The following is a 14,588-nucleotide window of genomic DNA, read 5'->3' as shown; positions in this document are numbered from 1 at the left end:
TTTTTATATTTCTTCTTTTTTGTCCTTCCATTTTTGATATTTTTCTATTATGACATCAATAAACCATCAAATTTGTTATCTTATTTTTTTTCTATAGTATCACAATCGATCATCTATGGAATAATAGGAAAAAAATAAAAAAAATGGGGATCACGGCTTTGATAGATCAGAAAATTCACCAACTACAGTATATTGCCGTTTCCGTCCAAGCTTAGTGGGCGATGAAATATAGCTGCTTACAAAGGCGAATTAGTCTACGATTTCACTGGTTACTGACTTTTAAATTACTTGGATGAAGCGCAAAAAAGGGGTCTTTGGCTGAACCATTGTTCTCTTTTCTTCTTTTGTTTCAACCCAACAATTGTCATGTTCCCGACTGTATTTCAATCTTTATCCAGGACCATAAAAAGACGACCAACATTTTGGATTCCTAGAACTTCTTCTTTTTCTTATTCAACACAACGATCATCTTCTCGTCTCCATCCTCTGGTTACCCCTACATTCAGCGTTTTACTTGCAACTGGTATCACCTATACTATCATGGCTACTGAACGACACGAAGCTCTTTTAGAACAAAAACATATTTTGACTGGTATGGATCATGATCATGTCACCTTGGCAAAAGAAGAACGGGATAATTTGGATATTGTCAAGGAAGCTCGTAATAATCCTGATTTAATTGAAATCGAAGCTTATGGTCATTTGAAAGGAAGTGCATTATTAAATAATTTGACAGCCTCAGTAAGTATTCGATCCTTCTTTTTTTTTTTTTTTTTTTTTTTGAGGATTGACCTTTTTTTTTTTATTATTATTATTAGACATTACGTGCCAAAGGTCGAATCATTGTTCCTCCTGTGGTATTTTATAATCAATCAAGAACTGAAACTATGATTGTAGTCCATTTGGGTACAGAATTATGTGGACATGATGGGATTATTCATGGTGGTTTATTAGCAACTGTTTTAGATGAAGCATTAGCTCTTGTGGTAAAGTGTTTGAACTAGTAACCAAATTAGAGATATATTGATTCCTTTTTTTTTTTTTTATTAGGCTATGCCAGCATTACCCAATTATGTAGGATTTACTGCCAATTTGAATATTGATTACCGCCGACCTGTCAAATCAGATCAATGGGTTGTTTTACGTGGTCGTTTGGACAAAGCAGAAGGAAGAAAAGCTTGGGTGGAAGCGTGGATTGAAAGTCTAGATGGTAATACCAAATTTGTAGAAGCGAAATCATTATATATCTCCCCAAAATCCCCTTTAGCACGCGTACTTTGAATAAAAGAATAGAATTTTTTTTTATCATGCAAAAAGAACTTGTTTTATTTGTTGGATTTCATTGTCATTGTCTCAAAGAGTTTGTCCATCAATGATGTCTCGGACATTAAATCAAATGATTTTCTCTTGTATGATTGGTTAAAATAGAAAAGTTTTTGGAAACCCAGAGCCCCATTTTAAGTTTTTTTTTTTTTTGTTTATTTGCTTTTTTTTTTTTTTATATTTTGTTTCTCTCTACCTCTTTATCTAACAAACAATGTCTCGTCTTCACTCTCCTTCGGAGTGGGTTGCGCCTCTTGTTCCATTATTATCTTTATTAATTCTTCCCTTGGGACCTTTATTGTTTCCAAGAGTTTATCTTTTTTTATTATTTACTTATTTTACCGTGTTTTTGTATACTCAAGTCAATCATGTATGCAAATTTTATATGACTTCTTGCAAAATTCAAGCAACTATTTCAAAATGGAATCGTCGATCTGCTTCTCATCATATTGAACAACAACCTGCTACTACTAGTCGAAATGGTTCTCCTAATTTGACTCGTGAACGAAACAATAATCTTGCTTTAGATGATATGGATGATATTGAACAACAACTTGATTTATATGAAGATCCAACTTATATTCATACTTTTATCATTCCTAATTATTGTGAACCTGAAGGTTTATTGAAAGATACTATTGGAAGAATGGCTAATCACAGGTAAATAATAATAATAATAATAATAATAAAAATAGTAATAATAATAATAATAATAATAATAAAAAAACCATCTTCTTTATAACTAAATGATCATCTTTTTTTAGAAATGCCAAGACACACTACGCGATCATTATGGCCATGGAACAATCGGAATCTGAATGGGAACAAAAGGGACAACGATTAGCTTCTGTTTTTGCTGATAGATTTGCTTATTTCATTGTTACTGGTCATCCTGCCAATATTCCTGGTGAAAGTCGTGGTAAAGGTTCCAATGTTGCTTATGCTGCAAGAAATGGTTGTGCCGAACTCTTACGTCGTGGTGTTGATCGTCGTCGTGTTATTTTGACCGTTACTGATTCTGATTCTGCTATTCCTGAACTTTATGTACGTGAAGTCGAAGATGCCTTACATCGTGCCGATGATCCTCATTATTTACTCTTGGCTCCTCCTATTTTCTTCTCTCGTAACTGCTATGAAGTTCCTGCTGCCGTTCGTGTCACTGATATTACTTGGTCTGCTATGGTCATGTCTAATCTCAGCAATAGTCGTGGTCTCTCTTTTCCTTGCTCTACTTACTCCTTGTCAATGATGCTTGCCGAACGTGTTGGATATTGGGATACGGATGCTGATGCCGTAGGTGAAGATATGCATATGTGGCTAAAGTGTTTTTTCAAAACTAATGGTCAAGTTCGTACTGCTCCTATTTATGTACCTATCAATTTGACAAATGTTCAAACCGAAGGTTATCTTTCCAATGTCAATGCTCGATATGTACAAGCCAAACGTCATTATAATGGTGTTGCTGATGTAGCTTATACTCTCAAGAATGCTTTTACTCGTCATCGTGGTGCTCCCAAAGGTTCTTTATTGGACGACGCAAGTAGTGGATTAGCTCTAGCTGCTACCTCCTCTGTTAGTTGGTTGGATAAGGTCACTGTCTGTTTTTTGATTTTGGAAGCTCATATGATTCCTGCAACCTCTGGATGGCTTATGTTTGCTGCTGTTCCTTTGATGCAATTTTTATTGTTCCCTCCTTTTTCGGCTTTAGCATTGGTGGATCCTGCTCAAAATCCTATCTTGACATCTGATTTTTATGCACAACTTTGGAATATGGTCAAAATCATCACTGTTTTACTTCCCTTTCCTTTGTTTGGTACTTTGGCTATCTATGAACAACTTCACCGAGCAATCGATCGTGAATTTTTACAAAAATCCAAGAGTGAATCTCGTCAATGGAAGCATCTATTGGATTATACAAATTTACCTGTGGCAGCTTGGCTTTTCATGACTTTACCTTCAACATTGGCATGTGTGAAACGATTATCTCAAGTGGAACAACAATATATTGTATCAGAAAAACTATTCAAGGATGAAGACACCGTCATGATTATGGATGATTTACGACAAGAATTTCCAGAACAAAAGGTGAACTTGGTGGTGGCTGCAGCAGCTTCATGATGATCTTTTGTCGTGGTTTTATTTGATTTTCTTGTACTTTGTCATCCTCTTTTTTTTTTTTTTTTTTTATTGTTATTCTTACTTTTTCTTCACGTCTTTTCTTTTTTACTCTGTTATATTAATGATATATCTTTATACTCCAGTCAATTATTTTTCACCTCACAAACGCACTTCATACACATACATATTCATATAGCATTTCTTCATTCATTTATTCTCGTTTTTTTTTTTTTTTTTTTTACATCCTCTTTTGCTATTCTACAAAACATTGTTACTACTATTATACTATTATTATTTACTCTTTACTTTTTAATACAACTAATAAAAAACTAATTTGGTTCCTTTTTTTTCCATCATCATTATCCTTATTGTAGTTATCATCATCTTTAATACATTCATCGTAATTGTAGAGCCTTTATCATAGTATTAACATCGTGATGATGAACAGCAAATTTTTACGATATATATTGTTTGCTATAGTGAAAAGTAATCATGACGGTTACTACTCATTTTCAATCATCCATCGTCACATATCATCATCAACAAAAATAAAAGTGGATAATACTAAACTCACAACGAAAATGTATCATCATCCATCAATACCACTCTATAGAGAAAGTAAAAAAAAAAAAAAAAGAGAGAGAGTATAATAGCAGTAGTTATAACACAATCATTATCAATGCATGTAGGTATGAATTTTGATGAGAACTCCCATATGACATCAATTATGTAAAAGAGAAACAGGAAGATCAATGTTGCGAGTTTTTATTGAAGAAGAGAGAAGAAGGAAACAATAGTTCTAAACTACAATTTGGAAAAAACAGGCTTTTCCTTAGTAACAAAGGCTTCAAAGGATTTTGGAATGTCCTAAAAGGAAAGATCAATAAGAATAGCACATTTAGATGATGGTTTTTTTTTTTTTTTTTTTTTTTTTTTTTTTTTTTTTTAATATTTACTTCAGTAGTCAACATAGCAGAATTCCAGGTAAGAATATAATCCAATCCCTCAGAGACGGTGTGATCTCGCGAATAGATCAGGTTGTGCCTTGAGATATAATAAGAAGACAAGTTAGAGAATGGATAATGATTTTCTAGTATGATTGCCTTACTTGGTACCCAGAACAGCTACAGGAGACTTGCTAGCAATTAAAGCACCCATCTTCAATGCTTCAGCTAATAGAGAGGGAAAAAAAGATAAATCAAATGTCATCTTCATTTCAATTCTTTGAAATATAAACCTTACCAATCATTTCTTCATGCTTGTCAAAAACACGACTCACTAAACCATGTTGGAAAGCTTCGGGAGCATATAAACTATATATGTGTAAAAGAAAAATCAGTACCAAGTAACGTATGATTCATATACCTTTCTTTTTTTTTTTTTTTTTTGTTTTGAACATACTTTCTAGCACTTAAACATAATTCCCGGACCAAACTTTGATTACCCATCACCTTTGGTAAACGTTGTAACGTACCCACATCAGCAGCCAATCCAACATCCACTTCCTATATTAAATATAAAAATTCATCATAAAAGCAAGTTAAAAAAAAAAAAGAAAATATTCTTCTTTTGCTATTGTATTACCTTAACACAGAAAAGGGCATCCTTGGTACAATATCTAATATCACAGGCAGTAATCAAGTCAACACCAGCACCATAACATCCATTGTGAACAGCAGCAATTACAGGTTTTTCACATTTTTCAATAGCAGTGAAGGCATCTTGGAAATGCTAAAGAATAGATGATGAAATAGATAGAAGATGATGATTGATTCTTCTATACGCGTTTGATAGGTGTATATATATATATATGATTTTTTTTTCTTTTTTTACCTTGATATGAGCACGTTTGTTGTAAGCAAGTCGAGCAGGATCGCCTTCAGTAAGAAGAGTGATGCCAGTATTTCCCACTAAAAAATTCCGGTGATAAAATGATCATGATGAGTCGTTTTTTATTCTATGATATATTTGTTAGAAGATAACTTACAATCTAAACCAGCAGTGAACATACGACCAGAACCAGATACCACAATGACACTTAGATCTTTATCATCAGACATAGCACGAAAAACATTACCAACATCATCGATCAAACTAATATTAATTCAAATTCAAATTACTTGACGTTTGCATACAGAGACAACTTTCTTTCTTTTTTTTTTTTTTTTTTACCCTGGGTTAAATGCATTGAGTTTCTTTGGACGATTCAATTGAACGTGAGCAACTTTGTCATAAATATCTACCTTGATATTTTCGTATTGATATTTAGACATGGTGAAAGACAGTTTTGTTTTTATATGAGAAAGTAAAAGAAAGAAGGAGAGAAGAGAGGGACAAAAAAGGTTCTAGTCTGGGATTTAAAGTTTTCACTTTTTTATTTTGTGGGGGGGAATCAGCATTTGTCATTAGAAATGAGATCTAGACGGCAATTGACATAACCGAATTGCATGGAGACGCAATCATATGAAAAAAAAGAAAAGCTGTCAAATAGTGAGAAGAACAATAATAATAATAATAATAATAAAGATTGAACCAAGTGAAACGGTAATCGGCTATCTTTAATCACCGTGTTTCTTACCTATTCTAATTACAATATTGGAAAACTAGTAAAACATATATTATATACTATACAAATGACCAGAACAAGAAAAGCAATCAAAACACATGATGAAAAAGGATCGAAACAATGTAATGGATCCTTCAATACAAATAACCACATTGACAAGACAAAAAAAAAAAAAAAAAGGATGATGAAAATAAAAGAGATGATTTTTATTGTATGAAGAATGAAATAAATAAATAATACTAATAATGACCAAAATAATCACACTAAGCGATGGAAGGAGTAGGTAAACCAATAGTTGATCGGGCAAATAACATATCAAGAGAAGCAATGGTTTGAAGTAAATCCTTTTGTAATTTGACTTCATTTGCCACCTTTTGTCGAAGTTGCAAAATCAATTCATCTATCAATGGAGATTGACCAAATAACTTGTAATAGATATCTATCATCAAAAAAAAAGAAGTCAATAACTCATCCTAAATAAAAATAAAATAATAATAATAATAAAAAGACATTTTACCTAACACGATTTCGGAAACATCTACTAGAATGTTCGTATATTTTGGATTTTGAATATGTCGCATCAAAAAGCGGACCAAAGGTTCCAAAGAGACATCGTCACGACCAGTAAGAGCAGGCATAAGGGAATCTCGATGAATCAATTCTTGTAACATAGATACAACCACATTTGGATTGGCAACTTTGAGAGATTCATCTAAAGCATTGGTGAATTCAAATTTCTTCAAGTACTTATCGTATTGCGCTAAATGTACACGACGTGTCTTTTCTACAGTAAAATCATCCTTGATGGGAGTTTTCTTTTTCCCGAGTGTTTCGCCAGCAGATGATATTCCTAAAGAAGTTGTATTGTATGAATTTGTAGATGCTGATGATGATTGTGATGTTGATGTTAATGGTTGTGATAAATGATGTGATCCATTTTGCATAAAGTACTTGTGACCACCACCTTGCATAAATAATTGATTTTGCATTCTTGCTTGCTTTTCCTCTGCAGATACTTGACGTTGACGTATAGATAATAATCCATTGGCCATACCTACAGTGATATGAGTGTCATCAGGTGAAATGCCTACACTTAAGACTGGTGCAGGATAATTCATTGTATGCACCACACGATAATCTTGTACATCATAGACCTTGACTTGATGATCCAGGGATCCTGCCAATAATCGAGAATGTGATCCATTGAACGCCAAACTTGTTACTGTCTTTTGATGATTAGATAGAGTGTGTATACATCGTCCACCACTAAGAAGATCCCATACTTTCAATGTAGGTCCACCTGCCGATACAATAGCACTACCACCAGGATACATTAAAAGAGATTCCACAGGAGCTCCATGTTGCATTGTCATTACACAGCTATTTTCCCGCATATCCCATAATTTCACGGTTTGATCGTATGAGCCAGTGATGACCAAGTTTGGATTATCATCGTTGACTACACCTGCACGTATATAATCCTCATGTCCTTCGAATACATTGATACTGGTTTCTGTAGGTATATCCCAAATACGCACTGTTTTATCATCCGAAGCTGACATGATGTTGGTTGTATTGTTAGAAAATTTCGTCACATGAACAGGCCTAAATAAGAGAGAGAGAAAAAAAAAAAAGAAAAAATGAGATATTTGATCAGTCTTAGAAGACTAAGTTAACTTACATTGTATGTTCACGAAAAGTTCTTAAAATGGCTCGAGAGTTGATATCAAATAATTGAACCAAACCAGTAGCATCACCAGCAACAATAAGTTTCCCGTCATGTCGAAAAGTCGCAGAGTAAGCAAGATCTTTGAATCGAGAGATCGTTTTCTTGGGTTGATGAGTTTTGGAAGAATAAATTTGTACACGAGTAGAAGAAGCCACAGCGAAATCGTAAGGTGCTACTGGTGAAAAATAAATGGAGGGAATACTAGCATATTCTTTGATCAAAATGGGTGACTAGTCAAAGAAAAAAAAAAGTTAGGTGTCTAGTTCATTTCTTTTAATCTCTTTTATGTCGCTTTACTTTGAATCGTTTCCAATATCTTCCTTCACTTGTAAGTTTTGTAGGTGTTTTGGGGTATTTCTTTATAACAGTTTTTCTATAATCCATTGTATTGTAGTAAAAAAAAAAAAAAAAAAAAAAGAAGATAGAGAGAGAGAGACAGTGAGAAGAGAACTGGGCATAAAAAAAAAAAAAAAAGAGACAAAAGCCACTGCGGTGTTTTATTTCATAGTGGTAAATTATTTTGAAGTAAAAAAGAGGAAGTTAAGAAAAAAAAAAAAGAGAAAGACCAATAGTTTATCTATTTTATGGATGCATGAAGTCTAGTTCTAAGAGATAATAAACGATCACTATGTGCAATACGATCCAATTTTGCCTTGATTTCAGGATCATCTTGATAAAATTGACTTGTACGTCGAGAAGGAATAGGATGCCAAGATATCGGTCGTGAGGGTATATTATTTTGTTGTTGTTGTTGTTGTTGTTGTTGAGTAGTATGAGGTAAAGAAACACAACGTATCAAGTGAGGTGATGTATTTGTAAAAGAAGAACGAGGTAATATATGATGTGGAGGTACAGGAGGAGGTGGTGATGAAGGTAATTCCGTTTTTTCTTCATAAGGTCGCTGTAGACAATAGGTATTTGCAGTGGTATGCATATTTGAAATATAGTGAAATGAAGGATATTAAAAAGAAGAAGAAAAAAAATAAACGGTATATTGATGAATAGAGTGATATAATAAAGAAAAAGGAAAGAAAGGAAAAAAGAGAGAAAGAGAGAAGTTTTTCTTTTCCTTTTTCATTCATGAACCCCTGAGCCTCATCAAATCAAACTGAATGAGCCAAGAGTCAAAATTTTATTTTCCGCCTGCTGTCAAAAAATAGCAATTAAAAAAAAAAAAAAGGAGATAAAAAAAGAACAGATGATAATACACTTTATATTATATTTTTAAATCGTTAATCTTTAACTACTTTATCATACAGAAATAAAGAAAAAAAAATAAAAACTATAATTCTGATTTTTCAAAACGTAACACAAAAGAAATGAAAAGGATTACTGTAGGACAAAAACTTGAATTTTTTGAATAAAAAAAATTTTTTTTTTATTTTTATTGAGTAAAGAATCATCATCAACCAAATACGGTTACTTGATTCGATCATAGAAATTTAAAAAAGAAAGTGTAACTGAGGTTAAATCTATCAAAGCATTCTAACATTTATAAAAAAAGTTTTATTTTCAAAGTTCAATGATCAATATACAAAAAGAATTAGAAACAATATAAAATCAAATATAATATCCATTAATGATATCAGTTCTTAAAATACCACGATTACCATCTCGAAATCGTATCATCCATCTACCATCAGGTAATTTAACATAAAAATTGGAATAAGGAAAAACATCCCGTTGACAATAAGTAGGACTAAAAGGTGGCACCAAGGGTATATTTTCTTGGCAATAAAATGTTGGTGGTTTTGATGATTTCCGTCGTTGACAATATAGAGTACTTTGTTTGATGGTATGATTAGTGATGGTTGCCAAAGTAATATCATCATCCTCTTTGGTTTGTTCTTTTGATTTGAATCTAGTTGATATGGTTCTCCAAAATCGTTGTAATCGTTTCGTTTCAGAAGTATTAGATGGATATGAATAAGTTGCTATCATTATGCCGAACTATTGTATATAAAAGTAAAAAATAGATTGGAGAGAAAAAGAAGAAAGAAAGCTCTAAAAAAAGAAAAAGTCAAAAAAAAGAAAGATCACCGAGCTTCTTTTTCTTTTTGGGAATTGACAGTGATTGACCAATAAGAAAAGCTAAAGATCAGGGAAAAGACATCACGTTGGTTCCAAAATAAATAAATAAATAAATAAATAAAAATTTATTATTATTAAAAAAAAAGTCTCTAAATATCAGGCTAAATGTTCTATAATTTTTGTCTAGTTTCTATGGTTTGTACATTTTGAATAATATCGCCAGGTTGGAATTGATGAAATCCTTCAAATGACATACCACATTCCAGTCCTTTCTTTGCTTCATTGATATCTTTCTTGACTTGTCGTAAAGCATCCAATTCACCTAACAAAAAAAAGAAAAAAAAAAGAAGGATAAATCAGCTTTTGTATAACAAATAACAATAGTAACAATAACAATAATATAAACTTTTCAATTTCCTTACCTTCCCAGATAGTATTCTTATCACGAATAATTCTTATACGACCATTACGAGAAATGGTTCCATTCGTCACCCTACAACCAGCTACAGGTTTGGTTTCTCTTCCTTTGACACTGATATCAAATACTTGTAAGATGGATGCTTCACCAACAACTTGAGTAGTCACTACAGGAGGCAACATATCACCTAATTGATCCTTGACTTCTTCCAATAATTTGTAAATAACAGAGTAAGATTTCACCGTAACACCACGTCGGCCAGCTTCCGCCATCACTTTTTTATCAGCCTTGACATTAAATCCAATCACTTGTCCTTCACACGCTGCAGCAAGTTGAACATCACCTTCCGAGATCTGCCCAACGCCACCATGTACTACTTTGACACGAATCTGTTTATTTTGTAATCCACCAAGACAATCTACTACTGCTTCCACTGTACCACTGACATCACCTATGAAATAAAATAAAAAAAAAAAGGAAATAAATCATTGGCTTCAATCCCTATTTTTTTTTATTATTGTTTCACATTATTTACCTTTAACGATAGCACGAAATTCCAGCGTTTTATCTTCTGATTCAATAATCCCATCTTCTCGTAATGCTTGTTGTACCGCGCTGAGTCGTTTTCCAAGTGAATCAGGCACTTGATCTGACAATCCTCGTTGGTACATCATCATTTCCTTTTGGTATTGTTTTTCCACTAATCGTTCATGTTCCAATATTTCTCGTTGTTGTCTTCGTTTGGCATTAATGATTTCTAAATCTTGTAACTGTTGATCTCTTTGTTGCCGAGTGAGACGGTTTTCCACTACTGTTTTGGCCATACTCTAATTTTATAAAATAAAAAACAAAAATAAAGGCATTAGAATAAATCCCATCCTATGATCCTTTCACTTACTTCATCATTTGCTTGTAACATTTCATCACCAGCATTAGGGACATCTTTCCAACCAATAACCTTGACAGGAGTACCAGGTAAGGCCTGTTTTAAAGGTTTGCCTTGATGATCCGTCATTGATCGCACTTTGCACCATGTATTCCCAGCCACTACAACGGAGCCTGCTTTCAAAGTTCCACGACGCACCAGTACAGTTGCGACATTACCACGACCTTTTTCCACTTGAGATTCCAATACAACACCTTCAGCACCCATACCTTGTTGTTCGGCCTTCAGTTCTAGAATTTCAGATAATGTAGCAATTGTTTCTTCCAATTGATCCAAGTTCAAACCCGTTAATCCAGAGACTTCGACACAAGGTACATCACCACCAATTTCTTCCAAATGAACATTATACCGTGCTAGTTCTTGTTTGACTTTGGATGTATCCACGCCAGGTTTATCGCATTTGTTGACAGCAACTACCATAGGTACCCCAGCATTATGTGCATGCTTGATCGCTTCTTGTGTTTGTGGCATGACTCCATCATCTGCTGCAACAACCAAAACAATGATATCCGTTACTTGTGCGCCACGAGCCCGCATAGCTGAGAATGCTGCATGTCCGGGTGTATCCAAAAAGGTAATACTTTTCTTTGATGGTAATAGTACTAATAAATAAATAAATAAATAATAATAATAATAATAATAATAATAATAATAATAAAAAGAGAGTTAAACTGATGTTCATTCATTCATAGATCATATTGCTATTTATTACCAGAAAAAGCACCAATATGTTGAGTAATACCACCAGCTTCACCAGCAGCCACAGATGTTTTCCGTAAAGTATCCAGTAAAGTTGTCTTTCCATGATCTACATGACCCATAATAGTAACTACAGGAGGACGAGAGGGCAAATTGGAGGTATCTTCAGGTAGAGGCCTAAGAAGAAGAAGAAGAATAAAAAAAAAGATGGATTTTTATTGATATAGTTCATCTTTCCATTTGAAAAGTAATCACTTACTTTGGGTAAAGATCCAGAGATTGTCTTTCATCCACAATAGGATTTAAATTCAGTTGCATAGCGATCAAACTAGATTCATCGGCGTTCAACACTAAGAAGGGAGTTAAGAAAAAAGGATAAATTTGTTCAAATGTCGTTATATCCTTTTCATTGTTTCTTATTTGGTATATACTTACTTCGATCGTGTTTAGCACTACCCATTTCCAATTCTTCCATAGTAGATAAGATTTGTTCTACCAAAAATATATATATATATAAGTATGAATCTATTATTAACAGGTCTTCCTTTTTTTTTTTGGTTAACATACCAGCACGAACACCCAAAACCTTGGATAAATTGGCGACATTGATGATTTGTGGGATAAAAACATCACGTACTCTATTTTCCTTCTCTGCTAGTTCCTTTGCACGTTGTTTTGCTTGTCGTTGTTCCATTTGTCGTTTGGCTATGGCTTCTTGTTTCATTATGGCAGCTAATTCTTCTTCCTTTCGTTTTCGTTCTTTTCGTTGTGCCACAGTTTCACCTTCCCGAGGTGGTTTGGAGAATTTGTTGATGTGTCGTTCATGAAGCTTGGCCGATTCACCTTCGTGTTTTTCAGCATGTCGATCTATAGGTTTTGTCCAGTTACGTTTAGGAGGCATAGTACGACCATTATCCGTCTTTTTTTTATTCACATCCTTTGATCGAGAGGATCGATCTTGTTGTTGTCCAGAAGGTCGAGTAGTATTAGATTTCAATGAAGTAGGACGTTTCCATTTATCCATTCCAGAAGGTACAGTAGTAGAATCCTTTTTCCCAGTAGAGACAGCAGGTTTTCCAATAGAAACATGATCTTTCCAACATTTTGAAGTGGTATGAATAGATCGAGTGTATACTATTAACGATCGACGAAGTAATAAATGTGACAGTTGACCACTCATATTTTTGAAACCGTTATTGAAGTATACTACTTAAAAAAAAAAAAGGAAAAAGAAAAAGTAAATAAAATCTTTTCTGTTGTGCCTCTGTGGAAATCAAAGTCGGACAGTGAAATAAACTTTTTTTTTCTTCTCTCTCTCCCTCTTCTTCTTCTCTCAATCACGACCATGTATTTTGATCTTAATATACCATATTCAAAAGAAACTAATACTAAAGAAGAAGAGCGAATAGATCTTTTGATGAAAAGAATAAAGTCTAGTAAGTAGAAGAATATATATATATATATATATATATAAAAGGAATTTGATTCAAGTTTTTTTAAAACCTATGCTATTCTTTTCCTTTTTTTACTAAATTTCATTTTATATTTTTCCATTTTTATAGTTGATCAAGCTACGATCGCTTGGAATATGGAAGTATTTGAAATAAGTCAAATGAAGGTATTAATAAATAAAACGAATAAATGACAAACAAAATAACCAATAGATCTTTGTTTTTATTAGGCAATACCTCCTTATGGACCTCAACGATTCCCTACAATTCAACAACTCACTCGTGTTACTGTGGCAGTTGACGATATCAAGAAAAACTATCAACTAGTATGTATAACAAAAAAAAAAAAAGCACTTGATCTAATCATTGTTGTATTATCATTCCAAGGTAGCAGCAAATCCTTTGAATCAACAAATTGATATATTAGCAGTCAAACCATTAACAAGTGATGCCTGCAAACAAGCTTGTCAGGTATATGAAATCGATCTAATATCTATCGATCTATGTACTACAATTGGACTTCCTGGTTATGGTGCTGCTCAAGTAGCTATTAATCGTGGTATTTTCTTTGAAATTTGCTACTCTCATGCCATCCGACAACCTGGTAAACGTGCCTTATTCTTTGCTAATGTACGCAAACTGATCCAGCATACCCGTGGACATAATCTGATCTTATCAAGTGGAGCTATCCAAGCATTGGAAATTAAACGACCTTCAGATATTCGAATGTTGTAAGTTGAATGAAAAAAATTAAAATCAAAAAGTCATGGAGGAACAAGATCTTGATTTTTTTTTTTTTTTGTAAGGGCTCTTATGTTTGGTATGAATCCAACACAAATGGAAGCAGCAGTAGGATATAATTATCAACGATTACTACGAAAAGCAGGTAAATAAAGATATCATAAATATATATTCATGTGTGTGTATGTGTGGAAGCTGTTCTTTACTTGCTTACTGATTCCTTTTTTTTTTTTTTTTTTTTTTTTTTTTTTTTTGTATTCAACCTTTTGATTAGAAACACGAAAAAATACCATTGCTTCTGCCATCAGTATCAACGAACCATATATTCAAACAACAGCTGAATCAACATCAACATCTGACGCATCATCCTCCAAAGGAAAGAAACGAAAAAACAAGCCGAATAATAACAATAATAACAACAAAAAGCAAAAGAAACAAAAGCAACCAAAAACCAACTAGATTTGATACATTTTCTGGCATTCCCCCTTCATTCATTCATAGTTTATCGTATCAATATTCATTTCTTCCCCTCCTTTCTTATATGTATAATAAATTGACATAGATAT

General features: G+C 33.2%; 7 protein-coding genes across 7 annotated transcripts; 3 read left to right on the top strand and 4 right to left on the bottom strand.

Annotated features, from left to right (window-relative positions):
- Positions 1 to 594: 594 nt before the first annotated feature.
- Positions 595 to 1,281, top strand: BX664DRAFT_267417 (HotDog domain-containing protein; the record flags this gene model as incomplete). Its single annotated transcript, XM_051540949.1, has 3 exons — positions 595 to 741; positions 819 to 986; positions 1,051 to 1,281. The coding sequence occupies 3 exons, from the start codon at positions 595 to 597 to the stop codon at positions 1,279 to 1,281; spliced, it is 546 nt and encodes a 181-aa protein (XP_051397416.1).
- A 240-nt stretch (positions 1,282 to 1,521) lies between these two features.
- BX664DRAFT_301170 (glycosyl transferase family group 2-domain-containing protein) lies at positions 1,522 to 3,484 on the top strand. Its single transcript, XM_051542376.1, has 2 exons — positions 1,522 to 1,983; positions 2,088 to 3,484. Exons 1-2 carry the CDS (start codon positions 1,538 to 1,540, stop codon positions 3,439 to 3,441), a joined length of 1,800 nt encoding a protein of 599 aa, XP_051397415.1. The 5' UTR covers positions 1,522 to 1,537; the 3' UTR covers positions 3,442 to 3,484.
- Positions 3,485 to 4,100: 616 nt separating this feature from the next.
- On the bottom strand, positions 4,101 to 5,773 carry BX664DRAFT_338994 (ClpP/crotonase-like domain-containing protein). The gene is made up of 9 exons (XM_051546549.1): positions 5,614 to 5,773; positions 5,429 to 5,535; positions 5,275 to 5,351; positions 5,026 to 5,172; positions 4,843 to 4,946; positions 4,684 to 4,754; positions 4,550 to 4,613; positions 4,398 to 4,485; positions 4,101 to 4,308 (listed from the first exon to the last, which is right to left on the bottom strand). Exons 1-9 carry the CDS (start codon positions 5,712 to 5,714, stop codon positions 4,246 to 4,248), a joined length of 822 nt encoding a protein of 273 aa, XP_051397414.1. The 5' UTR covers positions 5,715 to 5,773; the 3' UTR covers positions 4,101 to 4,245.
- A 416-nt stretch (positions 5,774 to 6,189) lies between these two features.
- On the bottom strand, positions 6,190 to 8,131 carry BX664DRAFT_387907 (WD40-repeat-containing domain protein). Its single transcript, XM_051549416.1, has 4 exons — positions 8,034 to 8,131; positions 7,689 to 7,966; positions 6,525 to 7,612; positions 6,190 to 6,446 (listed from the first exon to the last, which is right to left on the bottom strand). Exons 1-4 carry the CDS (start codon positions 8,118 to 8,120, stop codon positions 6,271 to 6,273), a joined length of 1,629 nt encoding a protein of 542 aa, XP_051397413.1. The 5' UTR covers positions 8,121 to 8,131; the 3' UTR covers positions 6,190 to 6,270.
- A 1,074-nt stretch (positions 8,132 to 9,205) lies between these two features.
- BX664DRAFT_338990 (uncharacterized protein) lies at positions 9,206 to 9,727 on the bottom strand. The gene has a single exon (XM_051546548.1). The coding sequence runs from the start codon at positions 9,675 to 9,677 to the stop codon at positions 9,297 to 9,299; it is 381 nt and encodes a 126-aa protein (XP_051397412.1). The 5' UTR covers positions 9,678 to 9,727; the 3' UTR covers positions 9,206 to 9,296.
- A 210-nt stretch (positions 9,728 to 9,937) lies between these two features.
- BX664DRAFT_366555 (translation initiation factor IF-2) lies at positions 9,938 to 12,731 on the bottom strand (the record flags this gene model as incomplete). The annotated part of the gene is made up of 8 exons (XM_051548526.1): positions 9,938 to 10,089; positions 10,190 to 10,636; positions 10,721 to 11,012; positions 11,144 to 11,733; positions 11,844 to 12,007; positions 12,090 to 12,180; positions 12,266 to 12,322; positions 12,398 to 12,731. 8 exons carry the CDS (start codon positions 12,729 to 12,731, stop codon positions 9,938 to 9,940), a joined length of 2,127 nt encoding a protein of 708 aa, XP_051397411.1.
- Positions 12,732 to 13,160: 429 nt separating this feature from the next.
- BX664DRAFT_338987 (RNase P subunit p30-domain-containing protein) lies at positions 13,161 to 14,580 on the top strand. The gene is made up of 6 exons (XM_051546547.1): positions 13,161 to 13,266; positions 13,393 to 13,448; positions 13,512 to 13,607; positions 13,669 to 14,012; positions 14,088 to 14,167; positions 14,297 to 14,580. Exons 1-6 carry the CDS (start codon positions 13,176 to 13,178, stop codon positions 14,479 to 14,481), a joined length of 852 nt encoding a protein of 283 aa, XP_051397410.1. The 5' UTR covers positions 13,161 to 13,175; the 3' UTR covers positions 14,482 to 14,580.
- Positions 14,581 to 14,588: the final 8 nt, after the last annotated feature.

Source organism: Halteromyces radiatus (assembly GCF_025201355.1).
Source record: "Halteromyces radiatus strain CBS 162.75 chromosome Unknown BX664scaffold_7, whole genome shotgun sequence".
Lineage (NCBI taxonomy): Eukaryota > Fungi > Mucoromycota > Mucoromycetes > Mucorales > Cunninghamellaceae > Halteromyces > Halteromyces radiatus.
The sequence above is the reverse complement of the archived record's forward strand: the minus strand, read 5'-3'. Positions and strand labels throughout refer to the sequence as shown.